The 24,256-nt window shown below is 32.9% G+C and overlaps 2 protein-coding genes across 10 annotated transcripts in view; both read left to right on the plus strand.

The window, feature by feature from the left end:
- The window catches only part of LOC115883641 (disks large 1 tumor suppressor protein), a 1,010,644-nt gene that overhangs the window by 667,143 nt on the left and 319,245 nt on the right, over positions 1-24,256 (plus strand). The gene's annotated exons all lie outside the window — the stretch shown is intronic.
- Positions 19,869-24,256, plus strand: part of LOC115883646 (cuticle protein 21-like) — a 31,137-nt gene continuing 26,749 nt past the window's right edge. Inside the window, exon 1 of the mRNA XM_030902035.1 lies at positions 19,869-19,920. Within this exon, the coding sequence (XP_030757895.1) occupies positions 19,909-19,920 (12 nt within the window). The 5' untranslated portion in view covers positions 19,869-19,908. The remainder of the gene's footprint in view (positions 19,921-24,256) is intronic.

The following is a 24,256-nucleotide window of genomic DNA, read 5'->3' on the forward strand; positions in this document are numbered from 1 at the left end:
TTTCAAAAATGCTGTGTTAATAGGTGTGTGTGTGTCGGGGTTCGTTCCGTGAAAAAAAATCTTTCAAAATATACGTAGAATACACAATGAAGACAATAAAAAATGATCTCTTCAAAAAGGTCCTATTTAATTTTCTTAAAATGGCGATATACCTATAGGACTTCTTTAAAGAGATGAATCCGCGTAGAGGTATAGACATTTTTTAATATAAAATATATTAAAAAACTTTTATACAATTCAATACATATGAAGCGGTTTATAAAATACAGGATCCGGAAAGTGCGTCGGGCATCTGTAGCTTCTGGAATAAAAACTTGGGAATTTTGTTTAAGTGCATACCTATAGTATGAAGGTACTAGGAACTAGATTTAAATGCATATCTACAGTATGTTTCAGGAAAATATTTTAACTTCTATAGGGTGGCTCAAATACACACACCGGAAAAGTCTAGGGATATTACAATTTTATCCAGCCATCGTCAGTAATTTTATTATTTGCATTTCTGATATAATAAAATTAAAGTAAACAAATAGTTTACAGGACGTATTGGAAAAAAAATGTGAAATTTACCGAATTTTTCAAATTTACCTTGATTTTTATTGAACTCAAAAAAATACACACATTTTTTTTTAATTCTAAACTGTGAATTAAAAAAAAAGAAGATAAAACCATTTTTACTTAGTAAAGGGTATAGCCTCCTCTACTGTTCATTACAGCCCTACATCGTCTCTCCATGCTCTTGATCAGGTTGTCGATCTCTTCTTGAGGTACAGTCTGCCACGCTGCATTCACGGCCCGAACCAGATCCCTACGAGTTTCACGAGGCATACCCACTCTCAAAATTCTTCTTTGGATCGCATCCCATACATGCTCGATGGGGTTCAGGTCAGGAGATTGTGCCGGCCAGGGTAAGATGTTTAATTGATGAGCATTGATAAACTCACTTACCACTCTGGCTGTATGAGGCCGTGCATTGTCATGCATGAGAATGAAGTTTCTCCCAAAATCATTGGCATATAGTAACACGACAGGCTCAAGAATTAAATCACGATATGTGATTCCTGTTAGAACCTTTCAAGAAAAACGAGATCGGTTTTTCGGCCTAACTGGGCTCCTCCCCAGACCATAACTGTTCCACCTTGATAAGGGTGCACTTCCTGAACATGATCCAACAGAATAAGATTTCCCGGTTCTCTCCATACCCTAAGCCTTGTCGAATCCGGATGAATTCCAAAGCGTACTCATCCGTGAAGAGAACATTGGCCCATTGTTCATTCGACCACTGAACATAATCTTGAGCCCACAAATATCGTACCTCTCGATTTCCTCTCGTTAAGGGTTGAGCTCTCCAAGTGCGTCTGCTTCTTAAGTTGACCTCTCTTAATCTATTGCGAACAGTGTCAGGACTCACGGTTACATTATGTGTTTCCTGGAGAATTAAACTAAGCTCTGGTGCTGTTAGAGTCGGTCGGCGTCGAGCATTTAATTGTAAAAAATGATCTTGCTGAGGGGTAGTAATGCGATGTCGCTCTGTGTGCCTTTCAGCAACATCACCACTTTCACCGTAGCGTGCACTTAATCGCGATATTACACTTTGCGTTGTATTTAATGCTCTAGCTACGTCGATTTGGCGCATTCCAGCTTCGAGCATACCCATGGCCCTTAGCATTTCGTCTCTGTTAAGATGCCTACGCTCCATAACGTCGTTTAATACTAAACAGAGTTATTTGAATGAATTCTGGCCAGTTATCAAAAAAACATAGCCAGTACAGGTTAAATGCGAACAATTGATGCTAGGTGCTTTTTATACATTTGACAAAAAATGCACAAACACTTCTGCAAATATCCCAAATTTAGAAATAACTAGTGTGACTACTTCGTTTCAATTGAAGTAGAAAGAATCGGCCTACAAATATGTGGTTGTTTATTCAAAACATTTATTTTTAACTTTAATAAAAAAAATATCCTTAGATTTTTCCGGTGTGTTTAGGTGTAAGTGGATCGGAATAATTTTTTTAAATGGGACACCCCATATATTATTGCATTTTTTGCTTCCTTTCAGATCCCTTTATATAATTGTAAAATATGAGTAGATATAATTTGATAGTTTCAGAGATATTAACAAAAAAAAATATATATATATTTTTAGGCATTCATTTTATCTTGGGTGTGGACCTGGGGGGTTGAGGTTGAGCCCAGGAGGGTCTAGGGCTTTTGTTTTTTTTTTATATGAAAAATAATTTTAAAAAACACATTTTTTGAATAAAACATTTTCATGAATTTCTCTATCGAAGCCAGAGAAATTAACTTTACTAAAACAATGTATTGCTTTCTTAAATGTATACAGGGGTATCAAAAATAGTCTAAAATATTTATTTTACATAAAAACTTCGTTATTTCTATGTATGACGCAATTTTTGATACCCCTGTATACATTTAAGGAAGCTATAAAAATTTTTAGTAAGGTTTATTTCTCTGGCTTGAAAGTCAGCACAAAAATAATTCTGAAAAGTAATGTACAATGTACAAGGTGTTGACAAACTTTTTTATCATACATAGCATGCATATTTAAATATCTTTAAATATCTCAAAAACCAAAGCATTTAAACATATTAAACCCTTATAATAAATGCCTTATTTTATGTTCAAAAATCGAAAAATGAAATAAAATTATAAAAAATATAAAAATATAACTTTGGTATGGATCTTAGTTCTGACACACCTTGTACATTTCAAAATAATTTTAAATTATGTACATTGCCTTCCCACATATACCTGTGTGTGTTACAGAGACGCCACAACACACGGAAATCAAACAAACAATTTTTCAGAAGTGTCAGATTAATATTTTTATAAAATAGGCGTTTTCTTAACATTTCAATTTAGTCTCAACCAATGAGAGCAGGGAAAATTACATTATGGACTATATAATGGTACATTTTGCTTAAATGCGTGCGGTACGGCTCAGTGTGCGCGACAAGAAAAAAAATGCGATTCGTGCGGCGCGTGCGGCGAGTGCGGCGCTGGTCAGTGTGCGCTTACCTTTAGAGTCTCTATTTTACCTAATGTAAAATCTGTAATGAGGTACAACCAAAAAGTGCCTCATCATCTTACATTGTCAAATAAACCACCAACTAAAATGAAGTGAGTTTAACTTTCTTGAAAAAACATATAGCTCAGGGCCGTTACATCGTTTTACATGGGTGACCTTCAACAAATTAGAGACAAGCTGCAATTTTGCATGGGGCTTCATTTTGTAGATCTTTAAACATCCTGAAACCCCAGCGATGAACCGTTGAGCCCGTCATCCCAAAACCACCCCTACAAGGGGTAAAAATGGCCCATTTTTTACTTTTTCTTCAATAACTCTAAAACTACGAATTTTAGGAAAAATAGTCACGAGTAAAAAATTGAAGAGAAGAAAATTTCCTACCACATAGGTAAAGAACCAAAATTTTTAGAACTTCAGTGGCGCAGGTGCGAATTCTTTAATTTAGGATGATTGTTTTAATAACCCACCATTCTGTGTTTAACTTCAAACGAAAGCATTTTTGAGATAAATCTCGAGACCAATAAATTTATTAGGATACAAGTTCCTATAAAAACGATCTTTTTAATAAAGGTAAGTTACCAGTGGCGGAGATATTTTTTTTAAATGTGCGTTTTTTACATTTGGAAAACATTGAATAAGAAAAATTGCAGTTTTACAAATAATTTCCCATGAAATAAGTAAATTGAAAAATTTACACGTTTAATAACAAAATAAGAAAAACCTTAACTCAAAAATAGGATTACTTATCTTAAGGATTGTCCTCATTTACTTCCACATTTGTTGGGTTCATACATGTAATGCCGTTGCATTGACCACATGTCATAGTGCAGGTGAGTACCATTCGCTTGCATGTACATGCTTTTTTATAGCCTCCAGAAGAGCAATTGCAAAAATTTTTCTCTAAAACCCATGTAGGAGCAATGGGCTGGTCTGAATGTATTGGATTCATCTCTCGATTTTTCAGATTCCAACCCCATTCTTGCGGTGATAAATTGTTATTTAACAAAGCCTGTACCCTGCGATATTTTCAGATCTGTTTTCTCAATACTATAACTATATAACATATCACTATGGTAAAAATGTCACTGTTGTTTTTGATGGCTATGAAGAGTTACAGACCAAAATTGTGGAGCAGAATCGCAGATCCGCAGGTAAAAAATGGTACCAATTGTTTCTTTCTCGAATTTATCTGCAGTGAAGGTACCAAAGGCAAATATTTTGTCAAACAACACCAACAAAAGCAACAACATTCATGCGCTCGGAAAAGTATTGTTGGAAAATGGAGCCAATGTTAAATTCGCTGATGGTGATGCCGATACTCTTATTGTAGCTACAGCGGTCGCAATAAGTGACAATTTACTAGAAGGGACCGTAGCAGTAGTTAGCGAAGATACGGACATTATAGTGTTACTGATTCATTATTGCCACAAAAGACTGTTTATGATTCGTCCGGGAAAAGTGTCAAAACCAAATAAAATAATCGACATATCGGCCTTACAACAAAAATTGGGGGATCTGAAAAATGTGATTCTTAGTGTCCACGCTATATCTGGTTGTGACACAACGTCTGCTGTGTTCAATAAAGGGAAGATTAATTTAGTAAATACCATCCAGAAGAAAAAGTTGTGGGCTATTAAAAGAATTGTATAATCCCAAGGCTACAAAGGAGAAGTTAGAAGAAGTTACATCTCAGTTTTTTTATAGCAGCATATGTTAAAAACTCGATAAAGAAAAGTAGATTTGGATAGTGCCAGATACATGCTTTATCAACAGTACGTTTTTTTATCAACTTCAACTTGGCATTATTACCACCAACCTCCAATAGTGCGAAATATCATGGACTTAGAGTTTTTCATCAGGTAAGTTAAATTTATGTTGCATTGAAATGTTAAACTAAATTCTCATTTTTAACTTACAGGTACGGGCTTGGTTAAATAACAATTTACCACCGCAAGATTGGGGTTGGAATCTGAAAAATCGAGAGATGAATCCAATAAATTCAGACCAGCCCATTGCCCCTACTTGGTTTTTAGAAAAAATTTTTGCAATTGCTCTTCGGGTGGCTGTAAAAAAGCATGTACATGCAAGCGAATGGGACTCACCTGCACTATGGCATGTGGTCAATGCAATGGCATTACATGTATGAACCCAACAAACGTGGAAGTGAATAAGGACTATCCTCATTTTTGAGGTAAGATTTTTCTTATTTTGTTATTAAATGTGTAAATTTTTCAATATACCTATTTCATGGGAAATTATTTGTAAAACTGTAATTTTTCTTATTCAATGTTTTTAAAATGTTAAAAACGCACATTTAAAAAAATATCTCCGCCAGTGGTAACTTACCTTTATTAAAAAGATCGTTTTTATAGGAACTTGTATCCTAATAAATATTTTGGTCTCGAGATTTATCTCAAAAATGCTTTCATTTAAAGTTAAACACAGAATGGTCGGTTATTAAAACAATCCTCCTAAATTAAAGAATTCGCACCTGCGCCACTGAAATTCTAAAAATTTTGGTTCTTTACCTATGTGGTAGGAAAGTTTCTTCTCTTTAATTTTTTACTCGTGACTTTTTTCCCTAAAATTCGTAGTTTTAGAGTTATTGAAGCAAAAGTAAAAAAAGGGCCATTTTTACCCCTCGTAGGGGTGGTTTTGGGGTGACGGGCTCAACGGTTCATCGCTGGGGTTTCAGGATGTTTAAAGATCTACAAAATGAAGCTCCATGCAAAATTGCAGCTTGTCTCTAATTTGTTGAACCTCGAACTGTATAGGCTCTGGGCTAATATAAAGAACGCTGTACTTAAACTGCCGTTAAACGGTAGCCTACTGAAATGCCGTTAATAGATATGACGTCGTTGATGTGACGCACTTGACGGCTTTTTAATGCTTTGGTTAAAATGCCGTCGAACGGTCGCGTACTTAAATGCCGTTAATCAATTTGTGTTCTGTTTTCCGTTGCCCTTTTGGTATTTTTTTTCGTCGCATTTGCACTATTATTGTAGTAACAATTTGTGCTAAGTGCTTTAAGTAGATTTTAATTAAAGTGTACATCTGGATATTATCGGTTCAGGATGGAATAAGTGTTTCAGTTAGTTTTCTGATTGTTAATTTATCTATAAACATTTTTAGGTTAGTTAGGTACCTAGTAATTATTTTTTATGACTGAAATTAGCATGCTGAAAATTGGGGATAGGTTCAGCTCATTGGCTGACGCAAAGAAAGCGATTGAGGAACTTGGTGAAAATACGTACACAACATTTTGGAAACGAGATGCCCGTACGATTGCAAGCAGTAAAATTGTGAGACCAATAGAAAGCTCTTTGATTTATTATCAACTTCTATATGCATGTAATCCCGGTGGAAAGAAGTTTAAGGGCTTTTGGTGTTAGAACAGCAAAATAAAACACTAATTCACTATAAAGGGTGCTATAAATTCGAGGTACGAGCATTGGTACCTCGGAAACCGTAATAGATACGAAGATTGTTAAATTGGGCAAAGTTGCTCCTTGGGATGTTCACCAAGATGCCATAAAAACTGTTTTAAACATTTCAAGGATTGCTGATTTTTGGAAAAAAACGAATTTTTTTGAAAATCAATTTTATTTTTTCCTGTCGTTACTTCTTAGAAAATCAAAAAAAAACTAACTGCTCATTCTCGTAGCCACTTTATTTCTTTAGCTGATAATTTGTGAGATACAGAGGCCAAATTATTTTTTTTAAACACGGACCTGCATTTTTTATATGATGTTTAGAAAGAACTCGTTTTTCTATTCATCGTTACCTTCATAAGCCTTCAAACTTAACAATGACGTGGGGTAAAATATTGAATACGGAAAATCAAATGCAATAAAATGATATAAAAAAATAATATAATATTAACAATCAAATCATTTTCCCGGAAGATGGATTGGAAATAGTAGAACAATATAATGGCCAGCGAGGTTCCTGTCGACCAAAAGAAGAAGATATGTTCACAGAGCAATAAATAAGATTGAACGAAAAATAAATGTGTACATTAGGGAGGGTTGTAACCCTTTGGAACATGTAGAGCATTAGAAACTAGTTTGTAGAAGTTGATTTATTTATGATAACTACGATTAATATTATGGATATTATTAGATCGTACAATGAGATTTCAAATTCATAATAAGAAAAGTTAAAAATAATATCTTTAAATTGCTGACCTGGATATTGTTTATTTGAATCTTTCTAGTGGCTCCATTTTCCTTAAAAAACGTAGAGTCAGACTTGAAATTATTTTAAATAATAATTAAATAGTTTTGTTTTTGTTAAGGTACCCAAAACAAAAAAAAAATAAAGTGTGGTATATCATTTTACTCAGGCACAACTCAGGAGACCGAGTTCTTTCAAAACTTGAAATAAAAAATGCAGGTCCGTATTTAAAAAAAATAAGTTGGCCTCTGTATCTCAGAAATGATCAGCTAATTTGAAAATCTAAAAATACTACCAGATAGCCCTAATAGAGTGGCTACGAGAATGTGCAATTAGTTTTTTAATTTTCTAAATAGTAACGACAAGAAAAAGTAAAATTGATTTTAAAAAAACCGTTTTTCAAAAAAACTCAGCAATCCTTGAAATTTTTAATACACTTTTGATGCCATTTTGGTAAACATCTCAAGACGCAACTTTGCCCCAATTTAACTATCTTCGTATCTATTACGGTTTCCGAGATACCAATGCTCGTACCTCGAATTTGTAGCACCCTGTATAAAACTAATTTTAATCATTTTCCGATGATGCTATCATGGTTAGCGAAACGAGCGTCCATCAGTGTCCAGTCTTTAAAATTTAAGTGTCTATGGAAGCACCTAAAATTACTGACTTAGTTTTACATGAGATCTGATAACCTTTTGTAGTGGAAGAACTGCATTGGGAGATATTCCATTTTTTTAAGTTTCTGTTTTTGAAACTTGTATTCAGTTAATTATTGTTGTTTAAGAATCAATTCTTTCTTTACAAGAAACTTTACTATACTGATATTAAAGTTAATATCATAATTTTAACTTTAAAATGTTAGGCTAGATATTGATTAAAAGGAAATGAAAGACTTAGAAACACTTTCCTTAAATTTCCAGCAAACGTCTTCCGTGTTTCGCCTTTTATTTATATCCGCCATTGTTTGGAAAAGTTTCCAAGTTCCGGAACTTAACAAAAACCTTTTAACTCTTAAATGGCAAGACGGAAGATTAGTCATAAAACTAATTAAATCAGGAGACTTTTAGTCGATAAAGGCATTTAAAGTTTCAGTTTCTGATGGATATTAATAAATATATGAATTAAAACTAAAATAGGAAATATTAGTGGACAGGAGCAAACACTACATGAATTGTTGAAACAAACAATTTATGAATTTTGGTATTAAACACACTATACCTAACATTAACCGTTTTTGAGAAAAAAATATTTAAAATTTTTGTACGAAAAAATGGTATAGCCTAAACGCCAAATTTAGTGATTACCACAGCCAAGGATAGTTAAAGAGAAGATAATGGCTATCTATTTCAAAAATTAAATGCTTCGAATGTCATATACTATTAGCCATAGCTGTCAATCAATTGGGGGATTAAAAATATATCATAAATCAATTTTTTCTAATGAAAACCCACTTTTTTATTTCGCTAATGAAAAGATATTCTTAATTCAGGAAATGTTTTTAACTTAATTTAGGCTAATTTTTTAACTCTTTAGAAAACACACGTCATAAAACCAATTTGAAATAATTCTCTTTCCCATTTGCTGTTATTAGTACAGTGCAAACAAAAGAAATACACACAATTATACAGGGTGCTACAAATTCGAGGTACGAGCATTGGTATCTCGGTAACCGTAATAGATACGAAGATGGTTAAATTGGGGCAAAGTTGCCACCTTGGGATGTTCATCAAGATGCCATCAAAAAAGTTTTAAAAATTTCAAGGATTACTGAGTTTTTTGGAAAAAACGGATTTTTCCGAAAATGAATTTTATTTTTTCCTGTCGTTACTTTTTAGAAAATCGAAAAACTCGTTGCACTTTCTCATAGCCACTTTATTAGGGCTCTCTGATAGTATTTTTAGATTTTCAAAGTAGCCCATAATTTATGAGGTACAGAGGCCAACTTAATTTTTTTAAATACGGACCTGCATTTTTTATTTCAGATTTTGTAAGAACCCTATCTCCTGAGTACAATGATATGCCACACTTAATACTTGTTTTTTGCTTTGGACATTTAAACACAATCTATTTAAACTAATTTCAAGTCCGATCCGGTTTTTTTAATATTTAATCTATTCATCGTTACAATATTGATAACCTTAACAATGACGTGGCATAAAATATTGATAACGGAAAATCAAATGCAATAAAATAATAAAAAATAAATAGGTAATATACATCTAACATAAATAATCAAATCATTTCCCCGGAAGATGGATTGGAAATGGTAGGTCAGTATAATAGCCAGCGAGGTTCCTGAACCTGCATTTGGAAGTATAAGAAGAAAGTTCAAAGAGCTATAAATAAAAATGAACGAAAAATAAATTTATGCAATAGGGAGGGTGGTAATCATTTCGAACATGTGGAAAGCATTAGAAACCAGTTTGTAGAAGTTGATTTATTTATAATAGCTTTTTTCGTTTTCCTGTTATTACCGATTCTGAACCGTCATAGAACTCTGCAGCGCATGCGCAAATGAAATAATGTCTTCATATTTCCTTCTGCGCATACGCATCAGATTTCTAGGACGGTTCAGAATCGGTAATAACAGGAAAACGAAAAAAGCTAATAACTACGATTAATATTATGCATATTAATAAAAAAGTTAAAAACAATATCTTTAAATTGCTGACCTGGACATTATTTATTTGAATCTTCCAATTGGTTCATTTTCCTTATTCAATATTAATTAGCGTTGATCAATATTGTTGCGATGAATATAATCAGATTAAATAATTTGAAAAACCAGGGTCGAACTTGAAATTATTTTAAATAATAATTTAAATAGTTTTGTTGTTGTTAAGGTACCCAAAATACAAAAAAAGTATAAAGTGTGACATATCATTGTACTTCAGAGACCGAGTTCTTTCAAAACCTGAAATAAAAAGTGCAGGTCCGTATTTAAAAAAATTAAGTTGGCCTCTGTATCTCATAAATTATGGGCTACTTTGCAAATCCAAAAATACTATCAGAGAGCCCTAATAAAGTAGCTATGAGAAAGTGCAATGAGTTTTTTGATTTTCTAAAAAGTAACGACAGGAAAAAATAAAATTTATTTTCAAAAAAATCAGTTTTTTCCAAAAAACTCGGCAATCCTTGAAATTTTTAAAACTTTTTTAATGGCATATTAGTGAACATCCTTAAGCGCAACTTTGCCCCAATTTACCCGTGTTCGTATCTATTATGGTTACCGAGATACCAATGCTCGTACCTCGGATTTGTAGCACCCTGTAGAGCTTTTTGTTGTTTTTCTTATAAAGTCACACAAAATGACACAGACCGCTGCCCACAAACAATACACGACCATTAACTTCAGCCACTAACAGAGAAACGTGCCCTGAAACCGCTTCGGCGACCAGCGGCCAGCTTTTTGTAGGCGAAGTTCATCAAAACTAAGTCGAAACTAAGCTTCTAAGTTACTAAGCGACCCTAAGAAACTAAACAGACCCTGAGAACAAGACGAGCGTTTGAGAAATTGCCGTTGTAAGCCAGTAATTACAGCGTCGGTAGTAGTATACATCGCATAAATCAGAAGTTCGATATATTTAACAGGGAAATCTCTGCGAGAATATTATAGTTTAAACCAAAATAAGGAGTTTGAAATCTAGCTTTCAAATTTTGGTAAAATCGATACAAAATCGATTGTTATTTATACATAATAATTTAGTATAAATACCGTAGCGTCGTTGAAAACATAAGAAATCCCATGCAAATTTCAGGATCATATATGGAATCATCCATTATTTTTCATAATTTTTGAGGGGTATAAAAATTTTCTGTTTAAAAATAAAACTCAGCCCTTACCAAAGATTTTTAATAAAAAATAATCCATATAGCAATAGAAAAAAAAATAATTACTTCCCAAAATAAACACAATGGTATTTTTTTGGTCTCTAAAACGAAATGAAATTTAAAATTTTAATGGACAAATAGCAACAACAAGAAGAAAATTGATAATTTTAATAATCCGTGTTGCCACTTCTATCTCTTATGCAAGCTTCTATCGGCGCTGGCATGCTTCTAATTAAATTATCAACGTTGACTTGGGGTAGGTTTTCCAATTCTGCTAATGCTGCATCAATAAGTTGTGCGAGATTTCCTGGATTGTTTCGACGAGCTCTAACCCTTTTTTTGAGCTGGTCCGACAAGTGTTCGATAGGGTTTAGATCTGGTGAACATGCAGTCCAAAACTATGACACCTTTCGTTTCAAGACATTCTCTAGCCACTCTGCTGGTATGAGGAGGTGCATTATCGTACATGAAGTTAAAATTATCCCCAATTGCAGCTCTTCAAAGCCTAACAATTGATTCTAGCACTAAATCAACATACCTCCGACCTGTTAAACTTTGTTGAAGTGGTCACAATGGAGTTTTTGCACCCAGCATAATACCTCCCCAGAACATTACATTTCCGCCTTTATATTTTGGTACAGATGTCGCAACCTGGAGCCTCGCTCGTCTTCCTGGAGCTCTGAGAACCCGAATTCGATGATCATCTAATCTTAGGCCAATTCTGGTCTCATTCGAAAAAAGAATATTTTGCCACTTCTCAATTGTCCAGTTTTGATGCTGAAGGCATCAATTTAACCGGTCAATGTTATTTTGCCGAGATAACTCTGGGACTCGTAACTCCCTCCTACAATACAACCCTCGATCATGAAGCCTTTTTCTTATGGTTTCAACTGAAACGTTCACACCTTTAGCTGCCAGAAGTTGTCTTTGAAGCTCTGGATAAGTAACATTGGAATTTCTTCTAGCAATTTGGCACACCAAGCGGTGTTGTTGTTCAGGTGTGACTTGTCTTTGAAGACTTTGTCTGAGCCTATTCTTGAGAGTTTCTAGTTCCAAATACCTTGCATATGTTTTCGGTACAACACCTGGTGTGTTGCCCTGGGTAACGTCTACTATCTCTGCTATGTCTCTTTGGGGCATTCCTTGTTCGGTGAGAGCAATACTCCTTCCCCTCTGTACATCTGTTAATCCAACATAAGGCATTTTTTTTATTTTTTTGTATTGAATAAAAATTACCGGACAATCGTGATTCTACTACTGAATGAACACAAAATTCACAAGAAAATAAATTGCAGCAGTCGTTTATTCCTTATTATCATGTTTATTTACAACAAAAAGCCTTATCTTAAAGTAGTGTACCATTTTTTTTCTCTGCAAAAAGACTTGTCACAAATAAAGAGTGATTCCATTTAAGTTTGGTTGTGTGTATTGACTCCCTTGTTGATTTTACAGTGATATTGTAAATAATACTAGCTTCCTACTTTTGCTAAATATACACATATATTGTAAACAATTTTGAAAAAGACGATTTTAACTAATTTTAGAAAAAATGCAGGTATTTTTAAATTAAAACTGAACTGGTAACAATCCAAAACCAGGTCCAACCTTAAGTTGTTTACTTGAAAACCTATAATTTTTCCAGTGTCAAATTATACTTCCTAAAGCTTCATTCGGAACTCAGAAATTAATGGAATACATTAGTGGTTTCAATTAGCATAGAAGTTTGTTTCTCTAATTTCAATATAAGTATTCAGAACGTCAAAATTAGTGGTTGTAATTTTCAATTAGTAGAAAAAGTTAACAAGCTTTTAACTTTTTTCACTAATTATACTTTCAAATTTGCAAGTAATATCATTTTAGCCTTTGATTATCTTCCGTCAAAAGAAACTGTAGTTAGAAATGAAAAAAATATTGTTTTTTATTTCAAAACTTGTGTTTGAAGTAAATATTGATAAATAATAACAGTAAAGTTATATCTTTAAATAAAAGATGGGCTTTCCTGAAGTAATTTCTTTGTTTGTACGTGGTGTAATCAGTCAAAACAACAGCTTTCAAGCCCTATTTCCAACTTACTTCAACTTCCTTTCACACATATCCCAACGGGCTAAACGAGCGAACAACGAACAGTTTGAAATGCATTTCGGAGAGGCTGCGTCTAGAATATATTATAGAAAACACACGTCAGGGTTAGTGTTTTGGTCTAGGAACTGCACAAACAGAAAAGCAAATTATTTTCTAATTTAGAAGACAAGGTAATGAAATATCTCGAGTTATAAATGTTTTGGTTTAACTTCTTTTTTTTTCATTTCTTTCTCATTAGGTAACTATCATCAGGTAGTAGTAGAGTAGTAGATATTAGTAACCTCATCACGTGCCATAAATTTTGGTACGACTGATATCGGAGATGAAGAACGTACCTCTGTAAAACCATCTCAAATACTGGCTTTTGTCAAAGCCCAGAGACTATGATGAGTTATAACTTAGGCAAAATACCCTGCGTTTTGTTTAAAAAAAGATATTGATATTGTTTTAATGGCAGCTAAACTAAGATTTTGTAGGTATGAGCACAGCATTTATAGCCATGACGCCTCTCATACGTCGCGGAAGCTACAAGGAGAACGGTAGTGTATATTGAAATGACATTTTGGCAGCATATGTAGGTTAAGTGAAAGCATTTTATAAAAATATATAAAATTATACAGGGTCTCTCCAAAAAAGTTACACATCAAAGTTGTGTTTTTCTAATGGAACACCCTATATATTAATTGATTTTCGGATTCTAGGAAAAAAATAAAAGTGAGTTTTATTAAAGAAGCATATACCTAAAATCTAAAGATTTTGACATATTTCGCATTTTGTGAAAATGAAAAGTAAATTTTAAATTTCGATAAGAGCTACCTAAATTTTAGTTGACCTTGTATAGCCTGATATTTAATTACAGTAACCATTGTATGTTAAACCAAATTGAAATCGGACCCGAAAAGTTATAAAGGGTGAGACAAAATTAATTTGGAACATTAGTCACTTTTAAAAACAAGTTACTCCTTTATTTTAAATGTAACACCCAGTATATTTTGGGTTGAATGGGGAATTGATATATCTTCTAAATAGCAGGTTAGTCGTGACTGACTAAGGTAAGAAAAAACTCAAAATTTAAGTGAGGATGCAGTTAATAATCAGTTGACTGTTTGATCGAGCTCGAAATAACAATGTAAAAATTAAATTTTAAAAAAATCTTTTTGTTTGTGTTTAAAAGAAAAGTAATATCGTTGGATATGTATTTTAATATTTTATAAAGGAAATGTCCTTGTAGTCCAATGTCATACGATGCTAGTTTTTAAGGCCATTTTGTGCAAAGGATGTTTTTTTGCTAATTGACTCAGTCAAACTGTCCTGATGATGGGAATAAAATTCTCGAAAGCTTGACAAATTTGAAAAAGTAGTTTTATTAGCCTATGTGGTGATTATTGACTGCATCCTCACTTAAATTTTGAGTTTTATCTTCTAAATATTGTTAAGGTTGCCTACCCCTCAGACAAAGATTTTCCTAGATATTTTAATTTTTATGATTTTGCGTCAGTAGATCAGTAGATATTTATTATTTGAAAAAAATGTAGGGGTGTGGCTGTGTGATATACCTTTTGTTAATTAACAAAAATTATAGATTTTAGAGTAAAATACTCAAGGGTAATAAAGAGATGCACGTTTAAAACATATTTTAATTATTACAGAATTTAAGCTAGATAGAAACCTATAATTATATGTGACAAAAATTAGCTAGATGAAATCAAATGCTCAAAATGTTTTCTTTCCTGTTAACTGCATAAAATGATTGTCTTTTCAAAAGGATCTTTTCATTTTGAAAAGCATATATGGAGTTCTGCCTCGAAAAGAAGCTACAATAATTTATCTCATGTTGTCGACAATAGTTTGTCGAGTTTTGTAAACACTGTATTTAATATATCTCCCATAAAAAAACCGACTAGTTAAAATCAGGAGCATTTAAAATGCACACTGCACTCACCAACTAATAGAATCAACTCTTTCTGATGTAGGATAAGTTTGCATTTTCGGCAAATTTCTGAAATTTTTTTTTTGTTTTAACTGACACAAAATGATAACTAGTTGTTAAAGTTGGACTAATTATATAGCTATGTTGAAGTAACGTCAGACACATCACAAACCACCTAGATTTTATCAAATAATAAAGATCTACTCAGATCAAATCATGTAAATGAAAATATCTAGGAAAATCCACAACCAAACCTTAACAAAATTTTGAAGAGACATGAATTCTCCATTGAAAATTGGAATAATATACAGGGTGTTCCATTTAAAATAAAAGAGGAACATGCCTTTAAAGGTGACCAATGTTCAATATTAATTTTGTCTCACCCTGTATAACTTTTTGGACCATGTTTTAATTTGATGAAGTACAATAGTTACTTCAACTACATATTAGGCTATACCGGGTAAATTCTAATTTAGGTAGCTTTTATTGTAATTTAAAAATTGTAAAAGTAAAGTAAAGTAAAGATTTCAGTTAACGTCTCCTTTTTGCTGCCAGGGCTAATCTGGACGGGGCCTACTTTTGTTTACGCGGAATCTGAACCGCGGTCCTCGGCCATATCATGGTCAATGGCCTACCGACTTAGGAAGTGTCTAAATCAACTCTTACTCACGAGATATCCGATCTCATCCGGCCTCGAACCGGCGTGAATGAGCAGTGTGTATCAATAGATTTTACACTTTTCCCTTGAACAACAGCACGATACCAAAGAGTAGATAAGACAAGAGACGACAGTGAACAAAGAAGTCGAATTTCGCGAGAGAGATGCAGATATATTAAAATTTAAAGGTCCCATCAAGTCCCATTTTGTCTGTTGCCAAGTATATTTCTTTGAAAAATAAACATGATTTTCTGAAAATAAATTAATATTATAAGAAGGATATAAGTAACGTATGTTAATACTGAAATGTAAATTTTTAGTTTAGGTTGGTTTAGGTTCTTTTTTGCAATGTACTGATAATTTCAAAGAAACAGAATGACTAATAAGTTGATCGATTTCAAAGATAAACAGATAAAATCTCAAAATCTGACAACGGCGTATTTTATCTAATCCAACAAGAATCTAACCTATGAGGTTAGTATTAATTTTAGTATCGTTTTTGTTGCGTACTAATTTGTAAATATTGTTAAATATGAATACTGAACAGGACACGAGTAGCAGGAAAAGACGAGATGGTGGCAATGTGTGTGCTTACAGAGACTGCAAAAATAGGTCTTATTCTTCGACAAACATAATATTTCACTCTTTTCCAAAGGATCCTGAAAAGTATTTTTATAGAAATATACTATATAATTATGTTATTAAACTAAATGTAATCAATAGATCGAAGACATGGTTAGAAGCTTGTAATACATTTAAAAAAAAATTGAGCAACTCTATTTTTTTGTACATAAACTCCACACTGTGATTTTACACTTGTTCAAGTCCATATGTAAAAAAATACACGTAAATAAAACATTTCTTACAAATCGACTTGGTCACTTTATCTTGTTTACCAACGATATACAAAATATTGCTTTTATTATCTTTATTCCCCGACAAATATGTCTCTAATTATAATTTATTTTATATCATATTTAGAAAACTCATTTTTTTTTCGTTTCTATTTATTTCTTTACCCATACAGTAACTATTTATAATCTATACAGGCAAGTTTTAATAATAGTCTATTTCAAATTTCCCGCGAAAAAATTACGAAAATTTAAAGGGACAAGCGAAACGAGGTCACTCTCCTCACCACTCAAACATGAAAGGTACCGCGCGAACTGTCCTCTCTTGTCTTATCTACTCTTTGACAACACAGAGTTTCGAACCGGTCACCCGTCCATCCACCAGTATCGCCTTACGTCGCTTAACTTCGGTGTTCTAATGGGTTTTAAAAATTGTTCTTTATTTCTAGAAAATGTTAGTCATATATTTACTCTTATAAAATTAATTTTTATTTTTCTCCCAGAATCCGAAAATCAATTAATACATAGGGTGTTCCATTACAAAAAACACAACTTTGATATGTAACTTTTTTTGGGGACACCCTGTAGAACTCTCTACATTTTTAAAAAGTGCTCTGAATTAACCTACATATGCTCACAAAATCTCATTTCAATACAAATTATCGTTCTCCTTGGAGCCTTCGCGGCGTATATATATATTCTGTGATATGAGCCAGCAACAACAGAAGTATGCATTTTAGAAAATAAACTCTAGTGATGCTTAAAAACACTAAGAATCAAACTCAATTTTCCAATTACTAACCAGAATAATAATAACTGTACGAGAAAACAACGAGTTTGAAAATTGAATTCATCAGAACAGTAGAGAGTATAAACTAAGGAACAAATTGTCGACAAACTGTCCCGGATTCAAATGAAATTGCATCAGGAGGTTTGCTTTTACGTCGTATATATGTTTATTTGCCATTATTAAACATGAAATGTTGCTGCCTGCTATATTGCGAAACAAGGATTTATCTGGATTTTAAGCTAGAGTCTCTCGAAATTGCCTAACAGATAAAATAAATAAAATGAATAGTATAATAAACTTCTTTATAGGCTGTACTTAAACTGCCGTTAAACGGTAGCCTACTGAAATGCCGTTAATAGGTATGGCGTTAGTGTTTTTATTTTGCTAGCTATGGCGTCGTTGAGTGTCGTTGATATGACGCACTTGACGGCTTTTTAATGCTTTGGTTAAAATGCCTTCGAACGGTCGCGTACTAAAATGCCGTTAATCGTTAATGCAGAGTAGGCTACTGATTAATACTTAATAATTTGTAATGTAATGTTGTCCAAAATCCGTCATGGCTTATTCTGAATAAAATTAACTTGGAACGGTGTATTTGTAGGTAGACGTATATGTTGCCGTTGTAGGTTTGAAAATGTATTTGCGATAAAATGTAATATATGGCATTGGTTTTCATGTTTTTATTGCAAATTTTAAACTGACAACTTAAAAATAATACTACGTCAACTTAAAAATAATAATGCTACCGATAGCATTCTCTGCAAAACCACAGTTTTGATTTAGGTCGCTTAGTCAATCCTGCACAACGGATATGTCTCCATAGAAGGCATCTACTGCAACAAAGTGACATATGATTTTTCTGCGTGTCTTCACTGCACACAGAACAAAACCAACTTTGTTGAAGTCGTTTCTGCTCAACTAGATTGGTTATTTTTCAAAGGCTTTCTCGGTGCAAAAACTTCTAAAAATCGTAATTTACATTATTAGTTATTAATTTGGTAATTATTAGGTATCGCTAGACTTACTTTATCATGTGGATATCAACAGCCTCATCAAGAACGGCATGTGATATTTCTTCGGAAAGCATTTTAAGGTTTACAGTTTCAAGAAATTTCCCATTTGTGATATCTCTAACGATGTTACGATCCTTAACGAAACAATTCAGGATTACATTTTGTTTTTCATGATAGGATTGTTTAGCAAATGCTACAGTACATCTTTTCTTTTTCTTTGGTAGTCTTATGACTGTTAAGTCCTGTTCTTTTGGACGTCTTCGTTTTTTTATTGAAACAGGCATCTTAATTGTTGTCAAAGCGAAATCATTGACTTCAACTATTTGATGGGACTGCTTGTTGACTTCATTTAAAACTGAATCACTAATATAGGAAAGTTGATGCGCTTCATCTCGTGTCATTTCCTCCTCTATAACCAGCTCGTTACAAAACTCAGGTGCTTCCACAGGTGACCGACCAAGAGTTGATGTATTTCTATTATCTAATATGAGCGCTTCACTCATATTGTTTCTGTCTTGAAGGTCCGTCTCGTCACAAACCTCAGAGTGTTCCACAGAAGACTGATTTTTACTTTCAAATACAACTGCATCATCATAATTTATATGTAGCATCTACTGCAAGAAATTCGGGAAAAGCCTTCATTGTACTTTTCATGGTTGGACTTTGAATGAAAAGTCCTCTGAAATTATTGTCTTTGTCTCGCAAAACAGCTACATTGGCACCTGAAAACAGCGTACTTATTGGGACTAATAAGACGATAATAGAATATTTTAGTTTACCGTATTTAGCTTTAAGTATATTTAAGCAGCCATCTAAGTTTTCTTTTCTTGATTGATCGGATATCTTCATATTTGTTAAATCTTGTAAAGTAACAATTTTATCAGTACTTTCTTGAACTTTTTGCTGCATCATTTTTCTATTGGCCTTCATATTCAAATAATCCTCGACGCTTTCCTTCATGTTACTGGAAAGTTTTCTTTGGCTAGGGTTATGTGCATGTAGAACCTACAAAATATATCTTTTATGAATAAAATACTGTTCAAGCAAGAATTCTAAAAGCATACTATACATACTAATAAATGTCAACTAATCTGTAAACTTACCTTCGAAGTGACATGATTGTGCTTCATTTGAACCGATGTTACCTCGAGTGCTTTTCCATCAGAAGATGCTTTAAATCTTACATGTACTGGGCAATCTTCTTTAAATGTCCAAGACTGTCGAATTTTTTCCCACTGTTCCAACCCCCAACTGTAATCTTCGTAAGACATAATATACTAACATGTACTTTGACTACATTCAAATGTGTAGCATAAAAAAACAATAATTTTTCAGGCAGACCTAAATCGTAATAGGTACAAATTTTGTCGGATTTTTTTGGAGGTTTTTGATAATCAAAAACCGCGTCACGTCGGTCTTTTTGGAAAGTTATCGGTAGCATCGTTCGAAGTATAAAAGCGTGACCCCAACACCGTCCTGTTATCAGTCGTTCTTCGTACAAAATTAACTAAACAATTAAACGATGGCAATCAAGGTACGTAATTTGAAGTGCGCTTGGTTGAAAAAAGAAGTAAAATAATTAACAAATAGTGCGAAAAAGTGTTTAAACGGAGTGTTTTTCTTATCAATCGGATCGTTAAGGATATAAGGATACGAGTGGTTCTATTTTAATTGTGATTTTTAATGTCTTAAAGTACTATATAATCGCAAAAAAAACGGCGTCAAAGAAGGCTGGGGAATGGCAATTGATAATAATTTTGGCGAGGTCAAGCCCTAGACTTCATTTAGTTGACCCGTACACTTCTTTACTTTTAATGGCATTTACTGCTAGTTGGCCTTACGAAGGTTGTATTTTATTTTATATTGAGTAAAATATTTTTTAAATGAACTAAATAGTTTAAAAAAAAATCCAGAAAAAATATTTTTTTGGGAATATATCTGTGTGTCTTTTTTTAATCTTTCTATAATTAATATTAATTTTTGATGAGTTTTATGTCAATTTTTAGTAAATAACGTCTAGGGATTGACCTCGCCAAAAGTATCATCGATTGTCATTTCCCAGCCGTCTTTGACGCCTTGTTTTTCGATCATGCGGTATTTCCCTTCTCATTGATCCTACATCACAAATATATTAATGTAACATTTGTATCAGTACAACGTTCACGAACATATATTCTATCGCTTTTTTATATATCAGTTGCATTCGAAAAAAAAATGCTTCATCTCAATTATACCGGGTATTTTTTAATAATAACTCATCCCTATAACTTTTTTTATTTTTTCGGATAAAAAAAAAGATTTGGAATGTTAACATATAACATTATGTACAAATAACTTGTTACCACATACTTGTTATTTCGAGTCAAATTTTCTTTATATGTATTGTCGCAAGCTGAATGCTGACCCGTGATATGTCACTGTATTCAGAATATCATTTTCTATCAAATACAGTAAAATAATAGCGATAGTACCATTTAAGAACTAAAAGTTGTAGTCATTACCGGGGTAAAACAAGAAGTGACCAGCAATAATTGAATACATCAATCAATCCCTGATTTTACAGTCCATTTCACTAGTCCCAAAAAGTAGTAAAAAGAAGCGTTCGGCTTTTAACGTTTTATGTAAAACTGGCTAGGCATTTTTACACCCAAATGAAGAAGGAATTTAAAGATAAAGGATCCGTTTTGTAGCACATTTTAGACAACTTCTTTATTTTTAAGATTTTGATGGACAATATTTTTTATATTTGGACTAAATTTTCTCGAAAATAAAGGCATAATTTAAAACTGCCTTACAATACGGAAATAGATTGAAGTTTTGTGATTACAGTGATATATAATTTATATGATTTTTTTAACAAATTGCTCGCCATTTTATGGCAAATTCTGAAGCTCTGCATTCTGAAATATAATATACAGGGTGGTCCGAATTGTATTCCGGAAACTTCGGCAGCATATTCTGCAGACCAAAATAAGTAAAAAAGTTCATATAAATGTATGTCCTAAAATGCTTAATTTCGGAGATACAGGGTGTAGAAGTTTCATTTTTATTTCGATGTTTTCCAAATAATTTAAGAAGCAACGTCAATATTTGGATGAAAATTGGTGTCTGGCAGTTCTTGGACATGAGAAATTTGATTTTCACGTCAATATGACTCCTACTTGTAGAGGGCGCCACCTACATATGCTTTAACTGGTTTGAAGAGTAATAACTCTTCATCCATACCTGTATAAAACTACTGAGTAAATGTACAACTTTTTTTACATAAAAAAGGTCTCTTGGTAAAAATCGCTACGAGTAATGGTTCACGAGATATTTAAAATTGAAATTATCAATACCTGTCATCATTGACAAATTAAACATGTTGACCAAATAGTTATTAAAAAATGTCTATACCTATGTGGCGGATTCATCTATCCAAAAAAATCCTTATGGGTTTTTCGCCACTGCACTGCAAGAAAAATCTACAAAATAAAATAGTTATTTTTTGTAAACACTTCTGCGTTAAACCTAAATGGATGCTGCTTGTCAGAAGTTGTGTTTACAGTAATAAAAATTTGCCTAACAAAGAAAAAAATGCTTAACGTTTCGGAAAGTTTACTCTTTCCGTCGTCGGAAGCAAAAAAATATAAAGAATCAAGAAAAAAAACTATTTAAAATATTTAAATTGAACTATTCGAGAACACTTTACTTTTTAAAACAGATACGTCTACAAGAAATCGTTGACGTTCTGTTAAAATGACATTATATTAAGTTAAACTTCAAAATTAACAATTACTACCTGATAATTACTTAATAAGGTAAAACCAAAAAGCCCAAACTTTCTGTATGATTATTTTTAAATTTCACGTATGTTATGTTTATTTATGTAATGTTCTTTAAAATCAAAGCGATTGCCATACATTACTAACATCTACAGATGCATGAGCAATACATTTATTTTTATTAGATTGAATTAAAAAAGCCTCTTTTATTTTTCTTTTAGAGGCTATCGCTTCTTTCATTATAATTTTGGCGTTATTAAAATTTATTCTGTGCCCTGTGTCCCATGAATGCTGACAAATCTTAGATTTGTGAAAATCTCCCTTTCTTAAAGAATCTTTATGTTCTTTAATTCTAACATTTAAGGGTCTAGATGTTTCACCAATGTAAAATTTATCGCATTCGCAGGGTATTTGGTATATTACATTTTTTATTAGTCTGAAATCTTAAATTTGAAATCATTTTATGCCAAAAGTCCAACAGAAACTGTCTAATCATCATTTTTTCGCAGAAAAATTTATAATTAATTTAAAAAAATACACGTTTATTATAGTCAAATAACTCTATTCAACGTGTGCTTATTTTTTGTCAATAATGACATGTATTGACTATTTCTATTTTAAATATCTTGAGAACGGTTGCTCGTAGCGATTTTTACCAAGAGACATTTTTTACGTAAAAAGCCATAGAAATGTATATTTTTTTAGTTAGTAGTTTTATACAGGTACCGTCGAAAAGTTATTACTCTTTAAAACAGTCAAAAGGCATGTAGGTGGCGCCCCCTACAAATAGCAGTCATTTTGACATCAAAATCAAATTTCTCGTATCACAAGACCCCCAGACACCAATTTTCATCCAGATATTGACCTTACTTCAGAAATTATTTAGAAAAAATTTAAATAAAAATGAAACTTCTACACCCTGTATCTCCGAAACTAAGCATTTTAAGAGATACATTTATACGAACTTTTTTACTTACTTTTATCTGTAGAATATGCTGCGGAGGTTTCCGGAACAGTTCGGACCACCCTGTATATATTTCCTTCGACCCCAACAGTACAGCGTAATAGATTCTTAAGTCATACAATAACCTACCAAACCCCGTGTTTTTGACTGAAAAAATTAAAAAGGATATAGGGGGAGTTACTTTTGAAAAAAATCCGGTATGTATGAATAATAATAGATTCTTTGATAATTCTCTGTCAGCATCTCGTTTCAAAGTTGCTTATAAATCGGAATCATCAAACGGGAATATCACCGAAACTGCGGGGCAAATCTACATAAAGAACGGGCGATGCAAAATCGGAAATTTGCTTTTTTCCTTTGCGAAAAATCCGAAATAGAGCGGCGAGATATAAAAAAATAATAGTAGAAAAAACGAGGAAAAAGTGAAAACGCCGGAAAATGTGAGAGCGCGTTCTCTGATTCATTTTCCCGTCGTGTCGGAACTCTGGGAAAAAAATGGGGCTTTGTTTCGGGTTTCCATATCACGGTCGCATAATTTGTTTTAATAAAAGTCGCATCGTTAATGTCGTGGACTCTGTTCTGGTTTCGATTTTTATTCTAGTCAAATAATCGGAGGAATAATTTAAACAGCGACCTTATATATCTATTTGGTCTTCCTTTCATGAGTTATAAGTCATCATACAGTCTCGGGGCTTTGACAAAAGCCAGTATCTGAGACGTTTTTACTGAGGTTAGTTTTCCATCTTCGATATCAGTCATACCAAAGTTTATGGCATGAATGTTTGTCGTCTCGGTGCACTTACTGATGAAGTGTTCTGGTATTTCTCCATTTTACCCACTGAACATGCATTTGCCGTTGTTTCTTAGCCTCAATCCATAGAGGTGTTTATTGGAGAGACAGTGTTCTGGTAAAACCCCTGTGGATAATCCGAAGAAGCTTAATCCGCAAGCCCATATCTGCTATTCCGGAAAAGCGACCTCATAACTATCCACTTAGGAATGCGGAGAACGATCTTTATCTGCCAACCTCGAACTCAGAACTAGTTAAAAGCTCAATACTGTACAATGCCAAAAAAATGCACAATCATCTGCCTTTGGATATTAAGTTGCTTTCATTCTTTCCCGCATTTGCAAAACTCTGA

Source organism: Sitophilus oryzae, unplaced genomic scaffold (genome assembly GCF_002938485.1).
Source record: "Sitophilus oryzae breed Bouriz unplaced genomic scaffold, Soryzae_2.0 scaffold_1974_pilon_pilon, whole genome shotgun sequence".
In the NCBI taxonomy this organism is placed as follows: domain Eukaryota; kingdom Metazoa; phylum Arthropoda; class Insecta; order Coleoptera; family Curculionidae; genus Sitophilus; species Sitophilus oryzae.